Genomic DNA, 23,366 nt, shown 5'->3' with positions numbered 1-23,366 from the left:
AGCAATTCATCAAGACCTATTTTCAAGTCTAAGAGAAGATCTCATTTAAACCAAGAAGGATTCTAAGTATGTTAGAAAGAAAGCCACTCTCGTTGGAACGGGGGTACTCATGTTTGTTGAGTATGCAGGTGAGTCTCGGTCTCAAAGACAGACACATTTCAAGGATCTGTAAAATTTAAAGCACCTCATGCAGCCACAGTAAATGTCTATCTTAAGCAATGGAACTTAACACAGATTGCTTGGTGAACCTTTAGTCTTCTGTGTAATCTTGTCTTTTGCATTTATTTTAACATTAAAATATTTAACGGCATAGATATTTTTGCATTCATACAATTAGGAACTCAGATCAGTTATTCCCAAATTCTGATTAAGCATACGAGAATGGCCTGTTTGAACTTTGAAAACACTCTGCCTAAAGGTGTTTCCTGAAGCAAGTCTTTAACTATGTGAAAAGAATTGAGTCATATTTATTTTCCACATTTCAATTTATCAGCAAAATCTAAATATCAGCTATGTAAACCTTATGGGCTCCTATATCCATGTCTGCATAAGGACCATGGTGAGTGGCTGGAGCTAGGACCCAGACTCTGTGGCCAGTTTCTTCACAACTTTGCTAAGTGATGGAAAGGAAGTCATGTTATCTCTACAGCCCAAGCTTTCTGCTCTCGGAGACTATAGATTTTACACAGGCATGTTTGAAACATAAATTAAAACAGCGACAGAAAAGAATCCTTTGAATCAAGGATGGAGGACAAGGGAAAAATATGCAGAAACAAATTACTATATGCTAAGTCTATTATATCATTTAACCTCCAAAATGACCCCATAAAGGAAGCCCTGTTATTGGTTATCCCCAAGTTCTAGATGCAGAATTTTTTTTAAAAGGGGGGGGGGTGGGTGAAACATCTAAATCAGGCAGCACTAACTCTGGCCAGTATTGTTTCTTGCTTCTCAAAGAGAGAAATATCTCCACTTTGCTCATAATTACAGCATAACCAATGGTTCCTATCTGAGACTAGCCTAATGGCCAGTATGAAAATGTCCCCTGGATCCTAAAAGACAAGCATGATTTACTGTTAAAGACACAGAAACTTGGTGTTTTCTGACTCAGCATTCAAGATTTCAAGTCTTTAGAGGTTGGGAACTTAGGCAAGCACAAGACCCTGGGTTTGGTCTTAAATTTATTTTAAGATTAAAATGTTTAATGGCAAAAATATTTTTACATTCCTATGAAAAGGAACTCAGATCAGTTATCCCCAAATTCTAGTTAAGCATGCGACAATTGCATGTTTGAAATTCGAAAACACTCTGAAAATTGAAAAAAACTCCAGGAAGGGAAAATTTCAAATCTTAAAAAAAAAAAAATCCAACTTCTATGGCCTAGTCCATCATAGCCATGGCTGTAATGTGGTCCCTACCAATCCCTACTTGTTGTGGGGTACAAGGAAATGATGCACACACAAACTTTGAAGAGCTCAGTCGACAAGGAAAATACCTCAAGACTCTCATGCTTCCTGATCACTGTTCAAAAAAAAAAGAGGGGCTGTGGCACTAAGTGACTGCTTCAATACTAAGTATCTGCTGGGCCACTGTCACCCCTAGCCTCCTGGTGCTTCTGCAATCCCATCCCCACACTGTTTGGAGGTCATTAGAGCAGACATTCACCATTAGAAGGTCACCTCTAAGGCCTATATCTGAAGCCCAGATCATTGGACTGCCATTTGCTGGCTACCTGGCTTTGGGCATTGTTCTCTGTCCATCATTTCATATGCCTGTACAAATGTGAGGGCTACGTCAGAAGGTTAAATAGCACAACACACGGAAAGATGTGGTTCACGTATTTTCCATACAGTGTGTCACTGAATCCTTACCACACAGAAGGCAGATGGTAACAGGACCCATCACTAACATTCAGTACATATTTGCTATGGTGGTATATTAATAACGTGTGTGCATTTATTAGACGAATAGACATTTGGTGCCAAGTATATGGCAGGTGTTCAGATCTTTCCCTTCAAGGAGCCAACCAGGCAAAGGAGGCTGGAGCCAGGTTAGCAGAGGACTCACTCAACTTTAGAATAATTGACCTCACCCATGAGGCTTCAGTTACTCATGCTTCCTGTTTAATGTTTTTGTTTGAGAGGAGATTCAGCAACATTTCGCCCTCTGGGAATGATGGTGATGTTTAGCTAGTATAAATTCATACGGTCATATGGTAACGAGGGAAATGAACATGGCCAGAGATTGGCTTGTGATGTGTGGGAGAGAAGCTCTTTAATCCCACTCAGGTCATCGTGAGGGAGATGAACACAAAGCTACTGAGGCCAGGGTTTCACTGAAGGCGGGCTTGGTGAGGTAAGCACAGAAGATAGGCAGAGCCACACCAAGGAAGCCAAGAGCTTTGCAGGAAATTGTCTAAGTAACTATAAAAATCAGCTTAAAGAGATTGGAAAAAAACAAACAAACAAACAAACCACAAAATGCAATTCCAAGAAAAAGAGTGAGGTAAAAACCAACAAAATGTTTAGGAGGAAAAAAAAACCTACTAAAATTATATTCGAAGGTGTGTGTGTATTTGGTCTTATGGAACGGAAGCAGCGAAGTAAGGCAGGGATGAGGGTTAATCAGAGTTTGAAAAATGCCGTGGCAAGGCCGATTTCTCTGTCACCACTCCTCAGAATACCAATACCAAATCCAGGTAAGGAACATCATGTTTTTTTTCTACTAGGGAGGCTGAAGAAAGAGAATCACTTGAGTTTAAGAGTTCAAGACCAGCCTAGTCCATACAATCCTGTAACAAAGAAGAGAGGTGACAGGAAAGGGGCCAGGAAGGAAGGGAAAAAAGGGAAGAAGATAGAAGAGAATGTGTCTGGAAGCTGGAAAATAGACTAGCAGGGTTCATCTCAGTGGTAGGGTGCTTGCCTAACACAGCAAGGTCCTGAGTTCAATTCCCAGCACAGGTAGAGAAGGGGGAGCAAGGAAGGGAGAATGCAAAGTACATAGGTTTAGCCAAGAAGAAAGCCAAATGAACAAATCCAGAAAATGATGACCGACATTAATCAAGGGACTAGAAACTGATGATTTTGTTTTAAAAATAATAATAATGCTTAATATTTCTTAAAGGCAGTAAGACAGGCATGTGGCATGTCCCCATGCATTACAGGAAGGAATCAAACTTGGTATAAATTTTAAGAACTTTGACAAGCACATATAGTATTTAAACTTTATATTCCTTTTGATCTATTAATTGCAATCCTGGGACCCTCTCCTAAGGAAATAATCAAAGGGGTAATTAAATAGTTTCAGGGTAGCTGTTTGTTTTACTTTTCTGATCAAAGAACTATTTCTGGTGAAAAATCCAAATAGCGTGAGATGAAACTAATGGAACTGTTCATTTTTATGTGATGTCCATGGTATAAATTATATAAATATTAAAGTGTTTTTGAGAGATACTTGATGAAAGGAGAAAACACTCATAACATAAAAACCTTAAATGCAGACTATTAACTACGCAATGTGATACCGATTTTACACAAAGGGAAAACAAGACAAAGGAAAATTTAATTTTAACATGTCTCCAGAAGTTTGCTACCACATATTAAATATAACTCAATATGTTTCAGTCTATGAATTCATGTGGCTTTTTCCTTCCTTGAATTCTGTCTTAAGGAGATTTCAGTACTAAAGAGGCAATGCACTTGACATCGGGCCCCCTCATCTATAGGTGGTGTCTCTCAGGCCTCTCTGGCCAGTGTTGCTCTTGGCTATGGTTCACAGAACCCAGGTACTCTGGCAGATATCCGGGAGTTGTGGCAAAGACATGCCAAACATCTCCCTTCATAGGCTTACCTGGGCCCTGAAAGTTTACCACTTAGGGGCCAATTACTCAAGTCAAAAGGCTGCCTTCTGCCTAAAAATTAGAAAATAAAATAAACAAGCAAATGGGCAACCTCCATCTTGGATGACATCTTAGGTCACAATAATACTTTGAAGTTAATCAGACATTCCCCTCCATTTTATTAAATGATACTTACTAGGAACCCAGTGTGTGCAGGAAGATAGCCAACCAGGGAGTTGGAACAATGTCAAATTGGCCTTTGCTTTCGAGGAGGGTAAAGGGCAGTACTGGGTTGGGTGGCTGCGGGGGGGGGTGCAATCTTAGTTAGAAAAAGAGAGAGCCAAGCTGAGTACATCCTCAAAGAAGGCATGACTTCTGCCCTCTTGGGCAGCTGAAAAGACTTCCTAGAGATGGTCCACTTGAGCTGAGTGTGATAAGAAGGCACCCAGGGGGCTGTAGGCACAAAGGACACCATGCTAAGGGAACACAATGCAGCCTGCTTCTCTGCAGTGCCAATGGAAGGATGTCCCACAAAATGGGCTCTGGAATTCTACCTGTGTATTTTTTGCTCCTCAGGTCCTGTAAGTAAGTAAGCGTGTTTCTTATTTACCTGTCTGAGTACACAAAGCCACAGTTGTGCAAGCACCTTCCACTCTAGTGACGAGAGAGAGTTTGGAAATGAACTCATTTGACCTAGGTCTATATCGGTGGGACTTAATTTCAAGAACCTTGTGATGTCTTGAGTTCATGCTAAGATGAAGATAAACCACACACTTTCAACTAGTTTTCCAAACGAATGGGATACAAAGAGAATTTTATAATGATACCAGAGGAGAAAATGGACTCCGTTGTTTTGGACTTGAAGACTTTTGCTTCATTAAGAAAATTATGTTTAAAATCAACACCATAGCTTCAATCACCCCTAAGTCTGAATTCTCTGACAGTCCTTCTGCCTTTAGCACACACACACACACACACACACACACACACACACACACACACACACACACACAAATAACACCACCAAAGTACAAAGCAAATTTAGTAGTTCTGGTCAAACTCTAAGAAGTGTAAATTATAGCCACTCCTAGGAATAAAAGACTGAACTCTATCTCTGCAGGGCAGAACTGGCTGGTAAGCAGATTTTCTCCATTTTCCCTCTTCCCCTTGAGTTTTGGGACACAAGCAGAGTTTGTTCGCACAATGTTCCAGAGCAGACAAGGAGACACGTGTGTGCACACGTACACAAATACACAGGGAAGACACGCCCGAAAGCTCTGACGGAGAATGTTCCCAGCTAGACTGTGCGTTCCTTTTCCAGATGCGTCTGACTTTGGGCCCAGGAACATTAAACTAATACAAAAACAAGACCCAGCAATGCACGTGCTGGGCTGGATGACAAGAGACCATGAGCAATGGGGATTGTATTTCACCTATTGTCATGGTGACCAAACCAGGGCGGATACTGGCAGAAAACGGAAGAAATAAAACCCAGAAGGCAGTGAGTCCCGGGAGAATGTCTGGGTGCAGGGAGAGCCAGGAAAGAGAAGGATCTGTGGGAGAGGGTTTTGGTGGTTTTTTTTTTCTTATTTGATTTTGAGTATGAATGTTTGCATGCCTGGTGCCCATGGAAAACAGAAGAGGGCGTCAGATTCTCTAGAACCAGAGCTACAGACAGTTGTGAGCCACAGTGGGTGCTGTGATTCACGTCTGAGTCTTCTGGAAAAGCAGTGATCTTTACCTCTGAAACAGCTCTCCAGGCCTGAAATTTCTTTTTCTCCAGAGACAGGACCTCACTATATAGTCTAGTCTGACCTCTAATTTGTGGGGAGACTCCTGTCTTGGCCCCTTTAGTGCTAAAACAAGTGTGTGCCACCATGCAGAGCTAAATTTAGCTCTTTTTCAACATGCCTGCATGCTCCAGCAGACACAGTCTGTACCCAACACAGTCCAGAACTCCAAAGACCACGCTAGGTCCACAGAAGCCCGAGAAGACATGAATGAGACATGGGGAAATGGGTTACTGTTGGCAAAACCTAGGCAATTTATATCAAATGTCAAGAGATAAAATGTCTGCCACTGCTTCCTAGGCTGGCTAGGGAGTTGGGATAACCTGACAGCCCCAGGTCTTCTCCACCAATCTCACCATCAGCCAGAGAACTGAGTCTGTACCTTTGGGCCATGAGATGCCTTCTTTTGTTTCCCAGCAGCATGGGAGGGAAGCACTCCCTCTCCACTCGCCATGTCCTTAACACCATCACCTTCCATAGCAAGCACTCCAAGTTAAGGGCACCTCGGAAAGTGTCCCACCCATAGCCAGCAATTGGCTTGTCTTGACAGCTCCAAACTAGTCCAGAGAGAGGGGGCTTCATTCAACTTGGAAATAAGGAATCCCGGCTAAGCTTTTCTTTTATGACAGTTTGTGACCTTAGACAAGCTAGAGACTTGAACCCCAGAACTTTGTTTCTCCAAGGGAAGGCTTTTCCTAACATATTCCCAAGCCCCGTCCTGCTTAGGAATATGTTGGTAATTTCTAATTCTTCTTCTCAAGAGCAGGCCGGGGAGTCTGACCCACGGGGAACAAACGCTATAGGAACACATTCTGTCACTCTGGAGTTATCAATGGCCTCAGAATCCAGGCGTTTACATTTGATTTGACAAGTGACACGATGCACACTCTCCCCACTGTATCATAGGGAGATGAGGCCCTGCTCTCAGCCAATAGAAAAGAGCTTTTGGCTCTCAGGCAGTCACGGTTTACTTCTTTAATACCAGTAGATAATAAGGTCCACCCTTGTCTGGGTTACGCAGAACAACGCAGAAGCCTCTTCTCCTGATTTAGAGAGGTCTGCAGAATTGAACAGGTGTAAGCTAAGCAATTGCTGAGCCTAAGTTTCATCCTGGTTTCTACCACCATGCTCTGTTATAATGAAGGCTTGCTTTTTTTTTCTTCTTCAGAGAAGTTGTCACAGGAAAACAAGGGATAGCATGAAATAGCTGGGAGAAAGCAAAACCAAAGAAGACCCGAACCCTGGCCTGTGACGGTACCTGAACAGGTCCTGTGGTATGCCACTGGAAAGGTCCCTTAAACTCTTCGTCTGTGACATAAGGACTTTGCAGGGTTGCTGGGAGATTCCAATGATATCATGCCTTTGAGAACACCCTGCAGTTTGTAAACGGCTCTACACAGACAAGGCCAGCATCACGGGCTCCTATGCCAGTACCATATTCTGTCGGCGGCCTAGCTTACCAAACCTCTCAGACTCACACTAACTAGACTGTTGAAGGGTTAAATGCGAAGACATTACAACATGCTCCCCATCCTTCCCACCGCGTGCAAAATAAGTGCCTAATTAACGCTGACAATTACTGTTTTCCACCACAGCGCTCGAAAGAGGCAAATTGCCTATAAAATGAGACACGTTGGATATATTAGCAAAAAAACATTCTCATGGAATCTTACATAATTCCTATTAGTCTGCTCCTTGGGCAGTGGTTTTCAGAGCAGCAAGGCAGGAGGGTTCTGAGAAAATATACATAGTCACTTAGTCCGGTCCATCATCGTGTTTTGATTACTAGCTGCAGAGACGCACGGCCACTAGCCTGACTCAGAAGTTAATGAGAACTTCCTTCAAGTCAGCAGCACTTCCTGCCCAGCCAAAGCTTCTGCGCTCAGACAGGGTGTCATCTACTGCCTTTCATGCCTTCACTTTAGGAAATGGAGCTGGGGTTGGCGAAAGTCAACAGGCAAACGCAACCTGCAATCGAAGAGCTGCCCGGCGGAGGCATGCCAGAGAGATGTTACCAGAGATGGTTTTTCATGGCCGTGAACTCTCCCAGCAGCTCCAGAGAGAGCCGGGTCTGCCTGTGATTTATCTGTGGGACAGTGGGTGGTCAAGGGGCACCACGGGGTGGCCAGTCATCCCACTTGATAATTAGGAGGGGAAAGGCAAACAGAAACACACCCAGGTTGACATTCAAAACAAAGTGAGTGTTTAACCAAGGCTTGCTCACGATACCCCCCTAATTCTCTGTCTGCATTTGGCGGTGGGGAAGCCAGTAGCCATCAGCAGCAGTGCTGGTGATTTATCCGTGGCGCCGGGCACCACGAGCACAATCCGGGTTGAAAAATGAAGGCCCCAAAGTGGAGCCCTCCCTGCCTTGTTCTTTAGTGATGACTGGGTCTCCCTTTTGATGGTGTGTCCTTGCTAGAGGAAAGAGCCAATCATTGTGCCCCCATCCCCTAAAGGTCTTACCCCTCCAGTCTTTTATTTCTGTGTTCATCCACACATGCACATATTCAAGCATTTATTCAATTAGCTGCCAACACCCCTATAGATGAAGTATTGACAATCTTAATGACTTCATCTGAAAGACGGAAATCAAGCATGACCAGGCCATCGAAGTGGAAGAAACATCGTTGGCTATTGATCACCTTCAATTCCTAGGAGAGGAATGACATTCCAGCTTCTGTTTTCTATAGGACAAATGTACTGCTTTTCTCTCCAGAAAAACATGATGGGCATGTTGAGCTATCTTCCAAAAAAATGAAATGTCACCGGCTATTCTTCACCAGTTTCTCTCTTAGCCAGAATCGATCTAGTTTTATTCGCTCCTTCTCAGCCCTACCCGTATTTTCTACCAGCTCCATCTCACCCATCTCCTTAGTAGCATTGGTTCCTTGTATGGTTTAAAACACACTTGATAGAGCCTAGTTAAATTCACTTTTCATTCATGGACTTTTACAGTACCAGAAGCCTCCATGGTTCAGAGATTCTCTTTGAGGAGCTGCCAGCCAATCAATTGAGGGAGAGGAGAGGTACGTGTAAGTTGTGAAAAGTGGAGACAAGATGTGTTGGTGAAGAGGCAGTGGCAGAGCTGGACCAGTGAGGGAGTCTACCACACTCTTGATGGATGGATGGGGACATTCTAACTCTGTCGTGTTGATCTGGAGGTCCAAATTAACGTTGCCCCCACGATCTGTATATTAATGTACATTAAAAAGAACAATTCCATCCATGGTACTGACACCTCTAGCTCTGTCATGTTTTTAGGCTCAAATTCAATGTCATAATCAAAAGCCTTGTCACTGAGTTGTGGCATTTATATAGCATACAGGCAGGCCTGGGTTTAATTCCCAGCATGGTATAAATCAGGTAGGGTGGTACGCATCTATAATCCTAGTATTCGGGTGAATGGAGACAGGAAGTCCCAAACTTTAAGGTCATCTCCCTGGCTACCCAGGCTACCTAGAGAACCTGAGGCCAGCTGGCTAGCTACATGAGACTCGCTGTCAAACAAATTAAAACAAAAAATCTTTGTCATTGAAGCTGGAGACTAGTTTTGTTAAATAATGTCATTCAGCCAGTTTTTAAACATCTCTTCATTTGGCTAATAAGTAGGGGCAATATTTCTGTCATGTGCTTTCTGGGGACAGAGTCAGACACAGCCATACACTGCTTTTCTCTTAGAAGCAATGTTCTCCAGCCTTCACGGACCTTTTGAAACTGAAGGTAAAAACAGCAGAGCAGTCAGAACCTTAGAGAATGGTCTGTCCTATGCCACCACTCATCTGAACGAGCATCTACACTGTGAGAGTCACCTAATCTAGAACCCAGAATCTGAGGAAGATCTTACGATTTAGGGTAGTTAGAAAGATGGAAAGGTGGCAGCGGGAGGGGGAGGCACGTCTAGAGATATGACTTGGTGGTTAAGAGTACTTGCTCCTTTTACAAAGGTCCAAGGTTTGATTCCCAGCAACTTACAGGGCAGCTCACAACTGCACCTAACTTCAGCTCCAGGGTATCCAATACCCTCTTCTGATTCAATGGTAGATACACAGACATACACTCAGGCAAAAATTCCCATACACACATTTAAAAAAAAAAAGGCTGGATGGTGGTGGTACATGCCTTTAATCTCAGCACTCAGGAGGCAGAGGCAGGCAGATCTCTGAGTTCGAGGTCAGCCTGGGCTATAGACTGAGTTCCAGGACAACTAGGACTATACAGAGAGAGCCTGTCCCTCCCTGAGGACAGTGACTTCAGTCTGTTCATGAGCCCCCAGTGGAAGCCAATATGTGTACAGCTGTACAGCCAGCTCAGCACCAGCTAAGAATCTATGCAACCTTTAACCGATAACCAGTCAGCACTACGATAAAGGTAGGTACAATAAATCAAAGATGAGCATACATGCTCCTTAGCTAAGAGGTCCCAGATTAGTGCACTTCTGAGTCTGGTAAGAACCCCAGGTTTCTCTCTCAGCAGAGAAGGGATGATGTCCAGGAAGGGAAGCAGACACATTCTAAAGGGCAATTCCCGGTCAGCGAGCCAAGTCACGCATTGAAGTAAGCCCCACCTTGAAATTTTGTCCACCTCCAAACTCAGGTTGGTGGCTTTTGTCGGGAGCTTCTGGGGAATCTGAAACGAACCCTCTGACACAGCAGCCCTGGGGAGAATCGGGCTGCAGGGCTGAGGTGAGGGCAGCTCCTCCTTGTAGCTGGTTGCTAGTGTTCTCTGAGAACACACCCTGTGGAGGACAAGCATCACAAAGGCCCCCGTGTGACCTTAGGAAAAGTCCTTGAAAACAGTGAAACAAGAGTCTCCATTGAAATCTGGAATCCATTCCAGTCTCACACAGGAAGAAAATTAGGCAAAGAACAACAAAGCCCGTAGTTCAGAGAAACCTGGGGAGGCTCTATCTGACATTAAAATCGTGAAAGACTTTTTTTTTCTTACTGCTTGGTATTTCCTAAAGTCTTTTCATCTGTGCAGCCCCGAAGCTGGTAGAAAATACTGTATGGCTAAGAGATGGCAGTAGCCGAGTGAGCCATCAGCAAAGCGAGCAGAGTCAGGACAGAAATGCCGACTGATGTGGTGAAGCCCACCTGACCCTTCTCCGAGCTGCTATTGCACAGTGGATGCTATTCTTCCAAATGCTAGCGGCCAACACTGCTGTTTTCCCCTTTGGAATAATGTATTGGTCATAACAGGGGCAACAGAGGCAACCGCTGGGAGCCAAGAGAAAAGCCGCACTTCCCAGGCACTGATGCTGAGATCCAGCTCATGAGTCCAGATCTCACCAGCCTGGAAAGGTTTATTCACTCAGAACATGAATCAGCAGAGTGGCGTGCTCACTCCAGGCCTTGAAGTCAGGGAGCGTTTGTGGGGTAACACCGTTCTCTTAAGAACAGACCAAGTCTCGTTGGTTCCCAGCTAACATTACTCACAACTAATTAGCCATATCACGTGATTCAGTTCATGCGAATAAATAACCATAGACCTGTGCCACCTTTGGAAGCATTGTCCTTATTTGGCAGCGAGAAAAGAGGTGGGATTTTTTTTTTCATTTTATTTAAAGAGTGACATTAAGACCCAGCGAAAATCAATTGTCAGGGATACATGGTTTGAAATCATATTTTACATCCCATCTCTAGTTGGTCTGAAAGAAGGACACTGATCTCATAGCAAATAAGAAGACTGCAGGATCCTTTAGCTGGGGACAGAAGACGCCAGACACATTTACTCATACACGTACGAATAGTTTAATTTTGTTTCTTCTTAAGCACCTTTATAGTTCATTTTTATTTTCCTTTAAAAAGGAGGGGGTGGTAGATGGCATTGCTTTGGTCTCCAAAACAGATGCCAGTTTGAACTTTATTTTGCCAGCAAGTATTTGGTTTGGCTCTGTGGGGCGTGAGTTGAAAAATATTTGCCGATTCCAAAAAGACTTAGCGAGCTTTGCTGTGGACGCCGTGCCATCTGGCACATCACAGGGTCTGTGGTGGAGCAAAGAGAGCTCTCCCGACCACAGTTTTCATTTGCCCAGGGGAGCCAGCACTGGGGTTCAGTTGATTCTCGGGGTCAAGAAATTATAGGTCAAATGGGTTAGTTTCCCCAAAGCAGGCTGAGGGAGGGATTAGGGCTGATTCTACTCCCATGTACATGACAGATAACTTTCAGAATGGTCCACAGTATCGTCACACCAATTGTCACACACCATCAATGCTGCCAACCAGCATACAAGATACACACCCACTTCTAGAAAGTACCACCCTCATCAGATACAAAAGAGAAAGAACAGAAGAGCCATGTTGCAAGGCGTTTGGGCCATCCGATGGGAACTGTGGTATTGGTATATAACTATATTCAGAGAGAGTGGTTGCTTCCTGTAACTCGGCTAAACCATGTCAGAAACTCAACTCTACATGGCTGAGAGACAAGAACCTCTTTTATTAAGACCTAGTAGAATATAGACGCACAGATCCATCTTGGAAGACTGGCCACACTGCCCCTGAACATCAGAGGTTAAAGGTCACTGGAGGTTGTCAAGTGTGGTCATGCCACACAGCTGGCCAGAAAAGAAGACTCCTATCCTTTCAAACCAGTGTCACATATAAGAGCTATGCAAAATAAATAATAATAATAATAATAATAATATAGCTTCCCTATAACTGTGGACATGTACGAATCGAAAGTCTGTTTTATGACATTGGATGAGAAGAGTGACATGAGAGATGTAGCTAGGTTATAGAGTTGTGCAATATTTTGTTATTTCACACAATGAGCAAATAAAAAAAATAGTGGGGCATATTCTACCCTAACTCCTATGTACTTCCCCAAATTTCTCAACACCCTTTCTTTAACACCAAATGCTAAAACCTAGCTTGGGAAATGATTATCTGAGGCAGGAAAGCTATATCAAATATTTAGAAGACCAAGTCAACCTCTCAATCGCCTTTCCAGAGAAATCCCTATTCACCAGAACGAAGAACGGAGCGCTCTCTTAACTGAGGGTTGGAAACAGACCAGAACTCAACGTCACAATCACGAGCAATGTAACGAACAGATGACGGAAGCTCTTTCTTACCATTTTGGCTTCTGAATGCATTGGCTGGACTTGGGGAGAAGCACAGGGGTTGCTGAGGTTGGGGCCTTGCATGCCCATGATGCTGGAGTTCACCGACATTTGTCTCTCCATCTGCGAGAAAGGAAGGTAACACAATTAGAAGACTAGGGGGCATCAGAGGCTACAGACATAGCTGCACTTTGGTCGGGGTTCGGGGAGGCCATTAAGGATTTCACTGAAGAGCTGAGGAACCACAGGCTTGGTGCAGGGAGTAATGCTCTCTTGAATCTTGAACCTGAGCACATCAAAGAATCACCCAGTTCTGTGTGCTCCCTAGAAGATTCCCCATGCCAAGAGGAACTGCCTGGTCTGGCAGACGTTGCCAAAGAAAACCACCAAATGTTTCTGCTTCGCTACACACTTCAACCATCTCCAGTCATATTTAATTTTGTTGCTATAAAGAATAATACATGCATACAATGTTAAAAGATTATACAATGTACCAAATGGTTACCTTAGGATGCCTTGGGCATTATTTTACCTGAACTTTTATATAGTAAACATGAATTATTCGGAAGATGAAAAAGAAAATTAAAGCAACTCTGTCTCCTGTAGTGCCTCTCTCTGCCTTTACGGGGCATTAACATACTCAGCAGAGCCCAGGGCAAGATGGCAAAGCTTTTATCTTTGCACTTGATGGGCGAAGGTGGGAGGATCATGACTTGGAGGTCACTCTAAGCGACAGGAGTTCTAGACCAGCCTGAGCTACACAGTAATACCCCATCTCAAAACCAAAACAAAACAAAAGAACCATAGCACCATCCCCTGCCCTGACACACACACACTAATTGACCCTAGAGTATCTCCTACCCTTAACCTGGCCATGAGTCCACACAGCTCTCATATGAGGCCCCACAGCAGACTAGGCTTTCTGTGAGGAAGAAAGAAGCTGGGGGATGGGAATTACACATCACGGATGAACAGTTTAGTGTCTGTGTCCTCTTGCTAGGCTACCATTGCCTGCCATTAATAGCGCTGCAATCCATAAACAGAGAGCTGGCATCTTCAGGGCATCCTATAGGCAATCACACGATGAGGGCGCTTTACCTAACTCCTTTGGAATAGATGTCGTTTCTCAATTTTAGATGTCTTAGGATTTTGGAACATTTACATGTACATGATTCAGGGGATGGAACTGATTTCTAAACATGAAACACATTAATATTTCATGTACTGCTTATATATACAATCTCTAGTTAATATACTAAGTCTTAGTGCTCCTTGCCCCCAAAAGGTTTCAGCTTTTGGATTTACAGATTAATCAACTTGCATAGCTTGTAATTTCTGTGTCAGTACAGAAAGGATGCATATGGTCAATAATACTGTGTGTTAAGGAGAAAAATAGTACTTTTTAAAGAAGAATGAAACCAAATACACTTCTATCACACAGGAAATAATCAGGCTGCCTGCTAGGGACACAGTGATGCTTCAGTGTATTTCTCCCAAAGGGCAGAGATGTGCTTAGAAATTTGGGGGTTCCCCATTCTCCTAACTTAGCCTACGTGATTTTGGAAAGTAGAGAGTTTCTTATCCATGAAGGTCAAGGTGGAGTGCGGAAGCTCCCCGCCCACTCTGGGGCAAGTTTGAGAACAGTCTGAGTGGGATGGTCTTGGAAAGGCCACTCAGGTGGCTGAGCTTCAGTGGCTGTGTTTCCTTTGGTATTGACCCTGGCAGAGGCACCCAGTTAGTATGCTCTTTTGAGCAGTCGGGTGATGCCAGCCGAAAGCTTTCTTCTAAGGTGGATACGAGTCTTCCCTTAGCCTGGATCAGCTGCCCTGTTATTCAGCAGGGGTGTGGGGAACGGTGTCAAGGAAGTTAATGAAGGCCAGCTTCTTGAGGCCTTGACAATTCAGCAAAATAAAACACCCATCCCCATGTGTGCTAATTCCCTAGGCAGCGTGGGTATTCTACTTTTAAATCATTTGAGTTGTGATTAAATATACTTAACATAAAATTTACCATTTAACCTGTTTTAAGAGCTCTCGAGTTGAGTATCGTTAAGAACATTCTCACAGGCTCTAATTAAGTTGTGAAGAATTCAGGAAATGCACCTTCACTTAGACCTTTTGCCCCCAGAGGCCAAGCAATCAGAGGAATGGAGCTGCCTTAGGCCCTTTATTCCAATGAGGATCTTTTAGGGAGGGAAATCAAAGCCCAGGTGAGCTTTGCCTTCCAATTCTAGAAGGATGAAATATTCCATCTACACAGGGGTGAGAGTAGCCTGCCTGCAGCTTCCTGGCAAGAAGTCAACAATCCTGCTCATTTTTTTTAAGTAGTTGTCTGATTGTTACTGCTCTGTCACACAAAACGCTGGCTCTGACCAGGCTGTCTTCTGCATCTGTTAAAAGGAAAGCCTGGGTTCTCCATCTTGCTGACTACCACCAGGTAGAGTGTGAGCAAGCGTCACCTGACAGCAAGCACCTGGAGCTTTGCTGGGTCAGTGGCCTGCCTGCACCACAGCCTGACTTTAGAGAGCTGACAGGGACAGAACGGCCTTGATGAATGCCCCAAAGCGTTTTACCACTGTAACTAAATGACTCAGCAAGGGTTAGGGTGTTGCTCAGTGGTAGAGAGCCCCCTAAACATGACGAGGCCTGGGTTCCCATCTCCAGTTGCACAAAAGCACCCATATGAAGGATTCCCTCTCTTTTCACTCTGGAAAGCAAGACCTGGAGTATCCACAGGTTAGGAAGCTCTTATAGTGATAAATGGGTGCCCATTTCCCTAAATTGTGGAGCCATTTGACTTTCAAAATAATAAGAAATCACTACTTGGGAAGTTCTTGAAGGCAGCACCTGCCTTGTACTCCCTGGTGGAGCCTTAGCATCTAGCAGTTTCTGGCGCACAGGAAGTGTGCAGCATGAATGAAAGAATGAATAGATAGATAAATAGATAGATAGATAAGTACATAGATAAGTAGATAGATAGATAGATAGATAGATAGATAGATAGATAGATAGATAGATCATGTATTTTGGATCTAGCTTTTGCGAAGGGCATGGCTTGGAAGCATGCCATTGTGAAACAATTAAAAATCCCACCTTCACCTAATTTCAATTTGGATGCCCGGGTCCTCAAGATCTCCCAAGGCAGGGACTCTCAGGGAAGGAGCGCCCTTGACTGACAGTCCAGAAGACAGAGTCACAGCACAGGAGCTGCTAACATGACTAAGGAAAAAGAACCTGGATTTCAAGGGTCTGGGGATTCTGGGAATATTTCTTTGACGTTTTACTTCGATTTTCATGAATGACTTCGGCATTCCCGAAGCACAGCACTATTGATACTTTGAGTCAAACACTTCTGTGTTGTGGGAGTGTTCTGTATATTGTGAGACACTTGACAGTATCCTTAGCTCCTCTCCATTAAACACCGACCATACTTGGCTCTCCATTTCTGTTGTGACACCAAAACTCTCTCCAGACATTGCCTACTATTGCCCTGAAGGGCAAGACGACCCTCCCACCCTTACTGTCCATCACTGCTCTACATGACACCTGCCGCCAGGACAGCTGTATTCCGCCATGGACTATGGTTTGGGAACTTCTGCTGGGGCCATGCTCCTGACTTTTTGTTTACATTGGTTCTTGATCATTCACCTGAATCTTCTGCTTCTTTCTATCCTAAAGCATTAGCAGTACGTCAAGTGGGTATAGGGTAAAGTAGAAAGAGGGGTGCTAGGTTTTCAGGGTTTTCAGCTCCCATCTCATCCTGGAAATGACAGCTTAACTACATAGAAACAAAGGATCTCTGGAGTGGCATTTTTCTAAGTATTGTGTGGAAATATTGAGAAGAAAATTACTTTGGGCAAGTGGGACGTAGCAGCTGAGTGAGGACAGCCTGTGGTCAAAATCTCCATGAAATTTGAACTGAACGAAAGCAGGAATTTCTGTAATAATAGTGCTGTTCTTCTCGGTCAACCAGTCCAAGGGAAATAACCTGACCCTCCATCTATCCTCTAGCTAGAGTGTATGATGGGCTTCCAGCCTGGACCACCAAGCATTTGTAGTAGGCAGGTCCATTTGTCTGAACTCAGTTCACACGATCTTTTCTATTCCTCAGCCTACCCCACTAACTGAGCCAATGGCTCAATAGGAGATAATCTGAGCAGCTTGATGTGAACTGAGATCTGGGTTCCACTCACAATCGTCACTTACACGCGGTGTTGATTTCGACCTTGTTGCTTACCCTCTAGCTCTTCACCCGAAAGTGAATTTTTCAGAAATTGCAGGGACCGAATCCCCTTGGGGTTACCATGAGCACAAAGTGGCACAATCTGGTTGACGACACCCTAAGATGCTATAAAGGGTCATGCTCAGTGTGTTGTGGGAGGGTTGCTAACTGGGTTGTCAGACTGCTTCTAGGGCTTTCACGAGTTCCTGTGGTCCTGTTCATTAAAGCTTAATGTGAGGAACAGTGAGGCAGGGGGAAAGGGAGAGAGTCCTAGAAGAAAGCAAGTCTTCTTCTGCTCCCCTCCGCCTCCCCATGCAGAAGGGAAGCAGTATAGAGAACATGCATAGAACATGCTGAGTGTGGAAACTCTTGAGGTCAGGTGTAATGAACATGCCTTGTGACCCAGCACCAAGAGTCGAGATGAGAGCTCAAGGCCAGCCTGAGCTGCACAGTGAGACCCTATTTCAAACAAAAATCAACAAGTCAGGAGTTAGACTCTTAGATTTAGATCTTGACTATCACCCACCAGATCTACACCCTTAGCCAGGAGGCAGAACCCTGGGAGTCCCCACTTTCTCATCTGTGACAACCAGTATACAAGTTTGTCCCTCAGTGATGTGCTGGGAAGGAAACGAGAAAGCAACCATCACTTGGTAATTGAAAGAGCAGACTTTGGAGCCAGGATTCCTGAGTTCAGAATCCAGATCTCTGTTTCTTGGATGAACAAGTCACTGACCTAATTTCCTTCTTTCAAAAGACGGGGACCACTATAGACCTCCTTGCAGGGCTGTTTCATGTGCTGACAAAGTGCATGTAACAAGCACCTGGAAACTGCTGCCATTTATACACGAATACAGATTACCAGCAAGCACATGTGATCATTTCATCAGTGCCCTGGGTTCTGTCTAGAACCATCACTATCTATTGGATGCCCCTGGATATGATTCATGATGAGGACACAGAACTTCAGTCAACCCTTGGTATCCTTGGAAATTAGCACTAGAACACCAGCCTCTGCTTTGGTACCCAAAACTGACTGTTCAAGCCCCTTGTACACAATTTGCATATAATCTGTATATCCTTCTCATTTATTCTATATTATATTGCACTATATAACACAATAGCAATGTTCTGTAAAAAGTTGCTAAAACAAGTTCGAGGAATAATAACAAGCAGAAAAGTCTGTAGGTGCTCAAAAATATGCATTTTTAAACAATATTCAGTCCAAGGTTGGCTGAATTGTGAGTGTGGAATCACTGGTAGAGGGCTGACTATGGCTATAAAACAATATCTTTCTGAACAAATTAAATTCCTTGGGTGTGGCGGGCTCACTTGCCACCGACAGGTGGAATAGACCCTGCTTCACAGAAAAGCCCCAAAGGGCCGGAAAGGCCTATGGGTGGGCACCTGACTACAAGGTGCAATCTGACCCACAGCTCCAACGCACTCAGAGGCCACTGACTTCTTCCCCGAAAGCTCAGATCTCAGCATCTACTTTTCTCTCCAGAGCCTCAGTACTAACGGGGAATCACTATAAGCTCCCCCCACTCAAAAATGCTTACGGGCATCAAGACGGCAGAAGATCCTGGCATGGTGGGGTTGGGCAGGGTCCCAGGCATGGAGGCCGGCATGGGCTGCCTCTGTCTGTTGTGGAGATGGAGCAGAGATGATAGAGAGCCTGGGACAGGCCTGGGGACAAAGAGAAACAAAAAACAAAAAACAAAAACAACACATTATTCCTGATGGCCTGGGTCTGTTACCCAGCATCCAAAACCAACGGGGACACCGACATCACAGGCAAACAGATCAGATCCTCTGATGGGAGAGCCACATAATTGAGGATATTAGGGAAATAATAACACATAAAATACATGCCTGGTTTCCTTTGCTGCTTCCTAGTTAATACATCAAATTCTACTTCATTTCCTGACCCGTTATCTAACTGATGTTCAGTGGAAACATGCTGGTGTGTCTCCAATGGCCTCTGCTTCTAAGCAAGAAACTCTGTAGCAGACTGCCCAGTTTATTCCGGGCTCAGCCTCTGGAGTGTCTCAGTGTTGAGGATCTGGGTACACTGGTATTTTAGCACACGCCTTTGCCCTGAAGCCTGCCTGACTTTGCTCCAGGTCCAAGTTCATTCCACAGTAACAGAGCAAGCACCATTCATGTGTTCCTGGCAGAAATACTTTTGACTTTTTTTTTTTTTGTAGTTCTACTATGAGTGGAAAAAAACAAAGTTAGGGCACAAACAAATGCAGCTGGACCACGGGGCTTGGCCCTGAACTCAGCCTTTCTTAGAGAAGTCCAGAGTTCAGCCCCCTATTACCAATCTCTCATTTCATAATAATGTGAGGTGTTAGGCTGTTTGACAGAAACTGATTTGGACCTGATACGCAGGATTCGAGTCAGCATTTCCCAGGGGAGTGCATAGTTTGAAAATTTCACTTCAACTTGCCAAAAAGAAAAAATTAAGAACCTGAAATTGATTTAATGAGCCAAGGAATGTGGAGCTGAGGGGAAAGGGAGTTATTTGTGTTTATTAAAAATAGCAAACAAGTGACCTTGTGGTAATCTCCTCGTACGTCTGCTCTCTGGAGCTGGATAGACATCAAGTCACGAAATTAAAGTAAATGGCAAACAGAAAAGGCCCTGAGTCTTCTACTTCAATCCTTTAATCCTATATTCCCACTTCCAGAATCGGTGAGTTTTCTAGAGATAATAAAACATGTGATTCCTTCTACCAAAAACTGTGTGAGGCTACAGTTAAAGGGGTGCTGTGTAGGCCACAGCCTTCCTTCAACATGGAGAACCCCGGTCCCTCTACAGCCCCAGGTCAGCACAAGGCTTTGGCTAGAGTTTAACCCGGGCATCCTAGCCCAGCATGGCAGCACAGTCCAGAGAGCCCCCATGAACCTGTCCAAAGCCCCGGCAGAGTACATGGCACTGTCTGGAGCCTTGGGAAAACATCATGGTACCACGAGAGCCTCAACAGAGTGCCACACCCAGTCCAGAATCCCATCACAGCACCAAGGCACTGTGTGAAACCGTCAGGATGCTACAGCTCCGTTTAGGGTCACAGCTGAGCAGTGGAAGCAGCTACTCTTCCACAAAGTTCTGGTGACTTAGTGACTCAAAGAGAATCGGGGGGCCAAGATGGGACAAGAGTGCCAGCAGGCTCTTCCTTCGCATGGCTGTTAAAATTCCAAAGAAGATTAAGTTTTCCACTGCTTTTGCCCGAGAGCTCTCTTTAAAAATATAGCTGTTTGTCACAGTTGCGGTCGCCCTGGAAAGATTAGTCAGGAGTTAGTCAAGACGGAAATGCACAGGGGGGTACATATATAAAGACAAAGGCAGACAAAGCACAGCACAGAGGTTGCACGGATGTGCAGGGCTGCACTAATAGGGTATGAGTGAGAAGAAACCCAAGTAGGTTAGCATAGGAAGCTTACAGCAATGGACTGAGTATTTTCAAATATATCACTAAGGCTATTTCTTAACATGTGCCCTGTGGACCCCTGCAGAGTAGACCTGACCACGGGGACTAGATTAGGTATGAATGTCCTTGGGCTTCCATGGTTTCATCAGACTTTGGGGGTCTAGCTGCCCCCAAACACTGCAGGACAGCAGTTCTAAATCGTGGGTGGTAATCCCTTTGGGGACTGAATGACCCTTTCATAGGGTCACCTGAGACTATCCTGCATATCAGATACTCACATTACAGTTCATAACAGTCGCAGAAATACAGTTCTGAAGCAGCAATGAAATAATACAATGGGCGGCAGTCACCCCAACATGAGGAGCTGGATTAAGGGGTCTCGGCATTAAGAAGGTTGAGAACCACTGTTGATTGAGGTTATGACTTTACTCCCTCACTAAGTCTCTTTAGAGGGGGTTAGCACAACCCAAGAGGTACAGAATGGAACCTGGTCAACAAACGACCCTTGTTTGAAGTCCCCATTTTGATATTTGTTTGGGAACTTTGCTGAAAAGAGTTGCATGTCGAACAGTAGTTACTCAATGCTGGGGAGGTGGCTCAGTGGGCAAAATTACTCACTGATCTTTCAGGGGACCCTGGTTTAATTCCCATACCCTCATGGAGGCTCACAATCATCCGAATTCCAGTCCCAGGGCATCTGATACCCTCCCTCTATATTGGCTTCCTTGAACAGCAGGCACACATATGGTGCCCATACATACATGCCGGAAAAAAAAAACCACTCTTACACATAAAATTAAAATAAATAATTCTCTTATAAAAAACAATTCATTCGTAGTTCCCTCAAGTCCAAAGTTCATCATCTGAGTTACAGCTTCAGAAGAGGCAACATTCACCAAGAGCAAACTCTCTACAAAGCTTGTCAACCAGATCTGTCCGCCCCAGTAGAAGCCTATCCAAACATGTCTACACATGTGTGGACATCATCTGTCACCAAGCGTTGGTCACTAGGAGGAAGCTCCAAGTGCCGCTCCGAGAAAACAAAAACCCTTAAGAGGAAGACAGTTGAAATCTCTCTACGTGTGGCATCGGCCTGCAAGATTGTGCTCAAGAGCAGCGGGCAGAAGGTATATCACCACCATTTACCTTCTGTCTCTAACCTGATAATGTTAAAAAACGGACTTAGTCACCAGATGGTATTGGTGTGTGTGATTTTTTTTAAAGAAGGAACTTAATTAAACAACCCAATGGATATGAATGAAAATGGCAAAGTAATTCAATTTAAAATGAGTTTTCACTCTTCTCCGAAGGCTGGAAACTCCCGAGTGTATTGACTCACTAGGGAGCGGAATATTTCATTTAATCCAATAATTAGGTTAGTTATTTCCACACCCTGTATAGATCTACTAGATTTTAAAATATCAAGTATTTCCTCTTTACTTAAGAGAGCCTTTCAGGGAACCTGGCTCCACAGGGATCAGAAGAGTTTCCAAGAGATGCCAATCAGCCCGGTTAGCAATGTATACTTGGAAGGAAATAAGACTACTCAAGATGCCTGTTTGCTTGAACCGTGAACAATTTCCAAGTTATTGTTTTCCATAGATTTTATGAATTAGCTCCTCAGACTGTTCTACTAAATGAACAGAGTTTTTGGGTTCTTTACTTGACTATAAAGAGTGAAAACAGTAAGATCTGTATGTAGCCATCATGCCTTACAGAATAAACAGGGCTGGGAATGTGCTTTGGTGGACGTAGTGTGCTTAGCAAGGGTGAGAACCTGAGTTAACCCCTGCACAGCAAACATATGAAGAATTGTCCCTGTCAATAGGTCCAAAGAAACCATCCATTTATCCAGGCTATTCACACCACTGACGCCAGAACATTTGCAGGCATCATCTCATTCCCTTTGCATGTACTAATTAATTAATTTTGTATTTAATCTATAAACCCTTGAATAAAACTTCCTATGTTTAAGTTGCTATTTTCAAGTAATTTTCAAAATGTTTTCATGTCCCAGTTTCATGCGACCTGAAGCTATGCAGTACGGTAGGGTCATATTATTCCCCCGTACTCCGGAGTAAAGTGAATTTAGATACAGTTCTCAATTGTCCACAGTCACATGCATCATGGAAGGGAGCAGAGCTTCCCTTCCCTCACACCTCCATGGCTCCTGTAACTAAGTTATTATTGATTTTTATGATAAAGTAAATTCATGGTCCATTCCTTTTGATGTTCACATCACTCTCTGTACTCACCACTAAGTAGTGAAATTCCAGGATACTGCTAACACGAGAGGTCATTCACCCACGTGAAATTCTATTTTCTTGATTGTTTTTTTTTAAAAAAAAAAACAAGTAAATAAATGAAAAATTTTTCTCAACAACACATCAATTAAATTCTGCAAATCAGATGGCAAGAAAGCAGCGGAGTTGAGAAAACAAAGCCCCGACAGTTTTTCCTCCAGTGCAGGCTTGTTGCCATGAGCTAGTAATTCCAGACTTTGAGCAAGCTGAGCCTCCTTTTTAATAACCATATGCCTCTAGGTAAAGTATTTCTACTAAAAATTATTGAGGCATGGAACAAGGTAAATGTGTGAGCTCATGTTGGATTGTTCAATTACTGAACTGAGGCCGCATTAGGAGTTTTCCAACTTGACAGATTACTCCTCTTTATGCACTTGTATAAACACACCGCTTACGGCTGCAATCTATGTAAGCTTTTCTCCCAATTAAAATGTCAAGTATGACAGACTGTGTTTTCACTGTCCTTAGCAGAGTGATAGGTACCGTAGCAAGAGGTTTCATGTCCTCATTTTTCCCCCCAAAGGATGTTTTCCAGTCTGGGGGTGTCTGAACAGCCCAGGATGTGGCTGCCAGTCTCCCTTGCCCAAAGTCTGTCTCATTCTATCTAAGTAGCTGTAGGCCAGGGCTTCGGTCTGGGAGGTCTAAAGAAGGACTCTGTAGACTGACCCGCTTTCCCAGGCCTTCTAGCCATCCAAGGTACCCTGTGATTCCT

The 23,366-nt window shown here is 44.1% G+C and overlaps 1 protein-coding gene across 2 annotated transcripts in view; it reads right to left on the bottom strand.

Annotated features, from left to right (window-relative positions):
* Creb5 (cAMP responsive element binding protein 5) overlaps positions 1 to 23,366 on the bottom strand; it is a 320,651-nt gene that overhangs the window by 72,877 nt on the left and 224,408 nt on the right. For both annotated transcript variants that reach the window (XM_026785873.1, XM_005360826.3), the window contains 2 exons: positions 18,478 to 18,604; positions 12,707 to 12,817 (listed from right to left, as the gene is read on the bottom strand). In XM_026785873.1, the coding sequence (XP_026641674.1) occupies positions 12,707 to 12,817; positions 18,478 to 18,604 (238 nt within the window). The remainder of the gene's footprint in view (positions 1 to 12,706; positions 12,818 to 18,477; positions 18,605 to 23,366) is intronic.

Source organism: Microtus ochrogaster, linkage group LG3 (genome assembly GCF_000317375.1).
Source record: "Microtus ochrogaster isolate Prairie Vole_2 linkage group LG3, MicOch1.0, whole genome shotgun sequence".
Classification (NCBI taxonomy): Eukaryota; Metazoa; Chordata; class Mammalia; order Rodentia; family Cricetidae; genus Microtus; species Microtus ochrogaster.
This window is presented reverse-complemented; position numbering and strand designations above follow the sequence as displayed.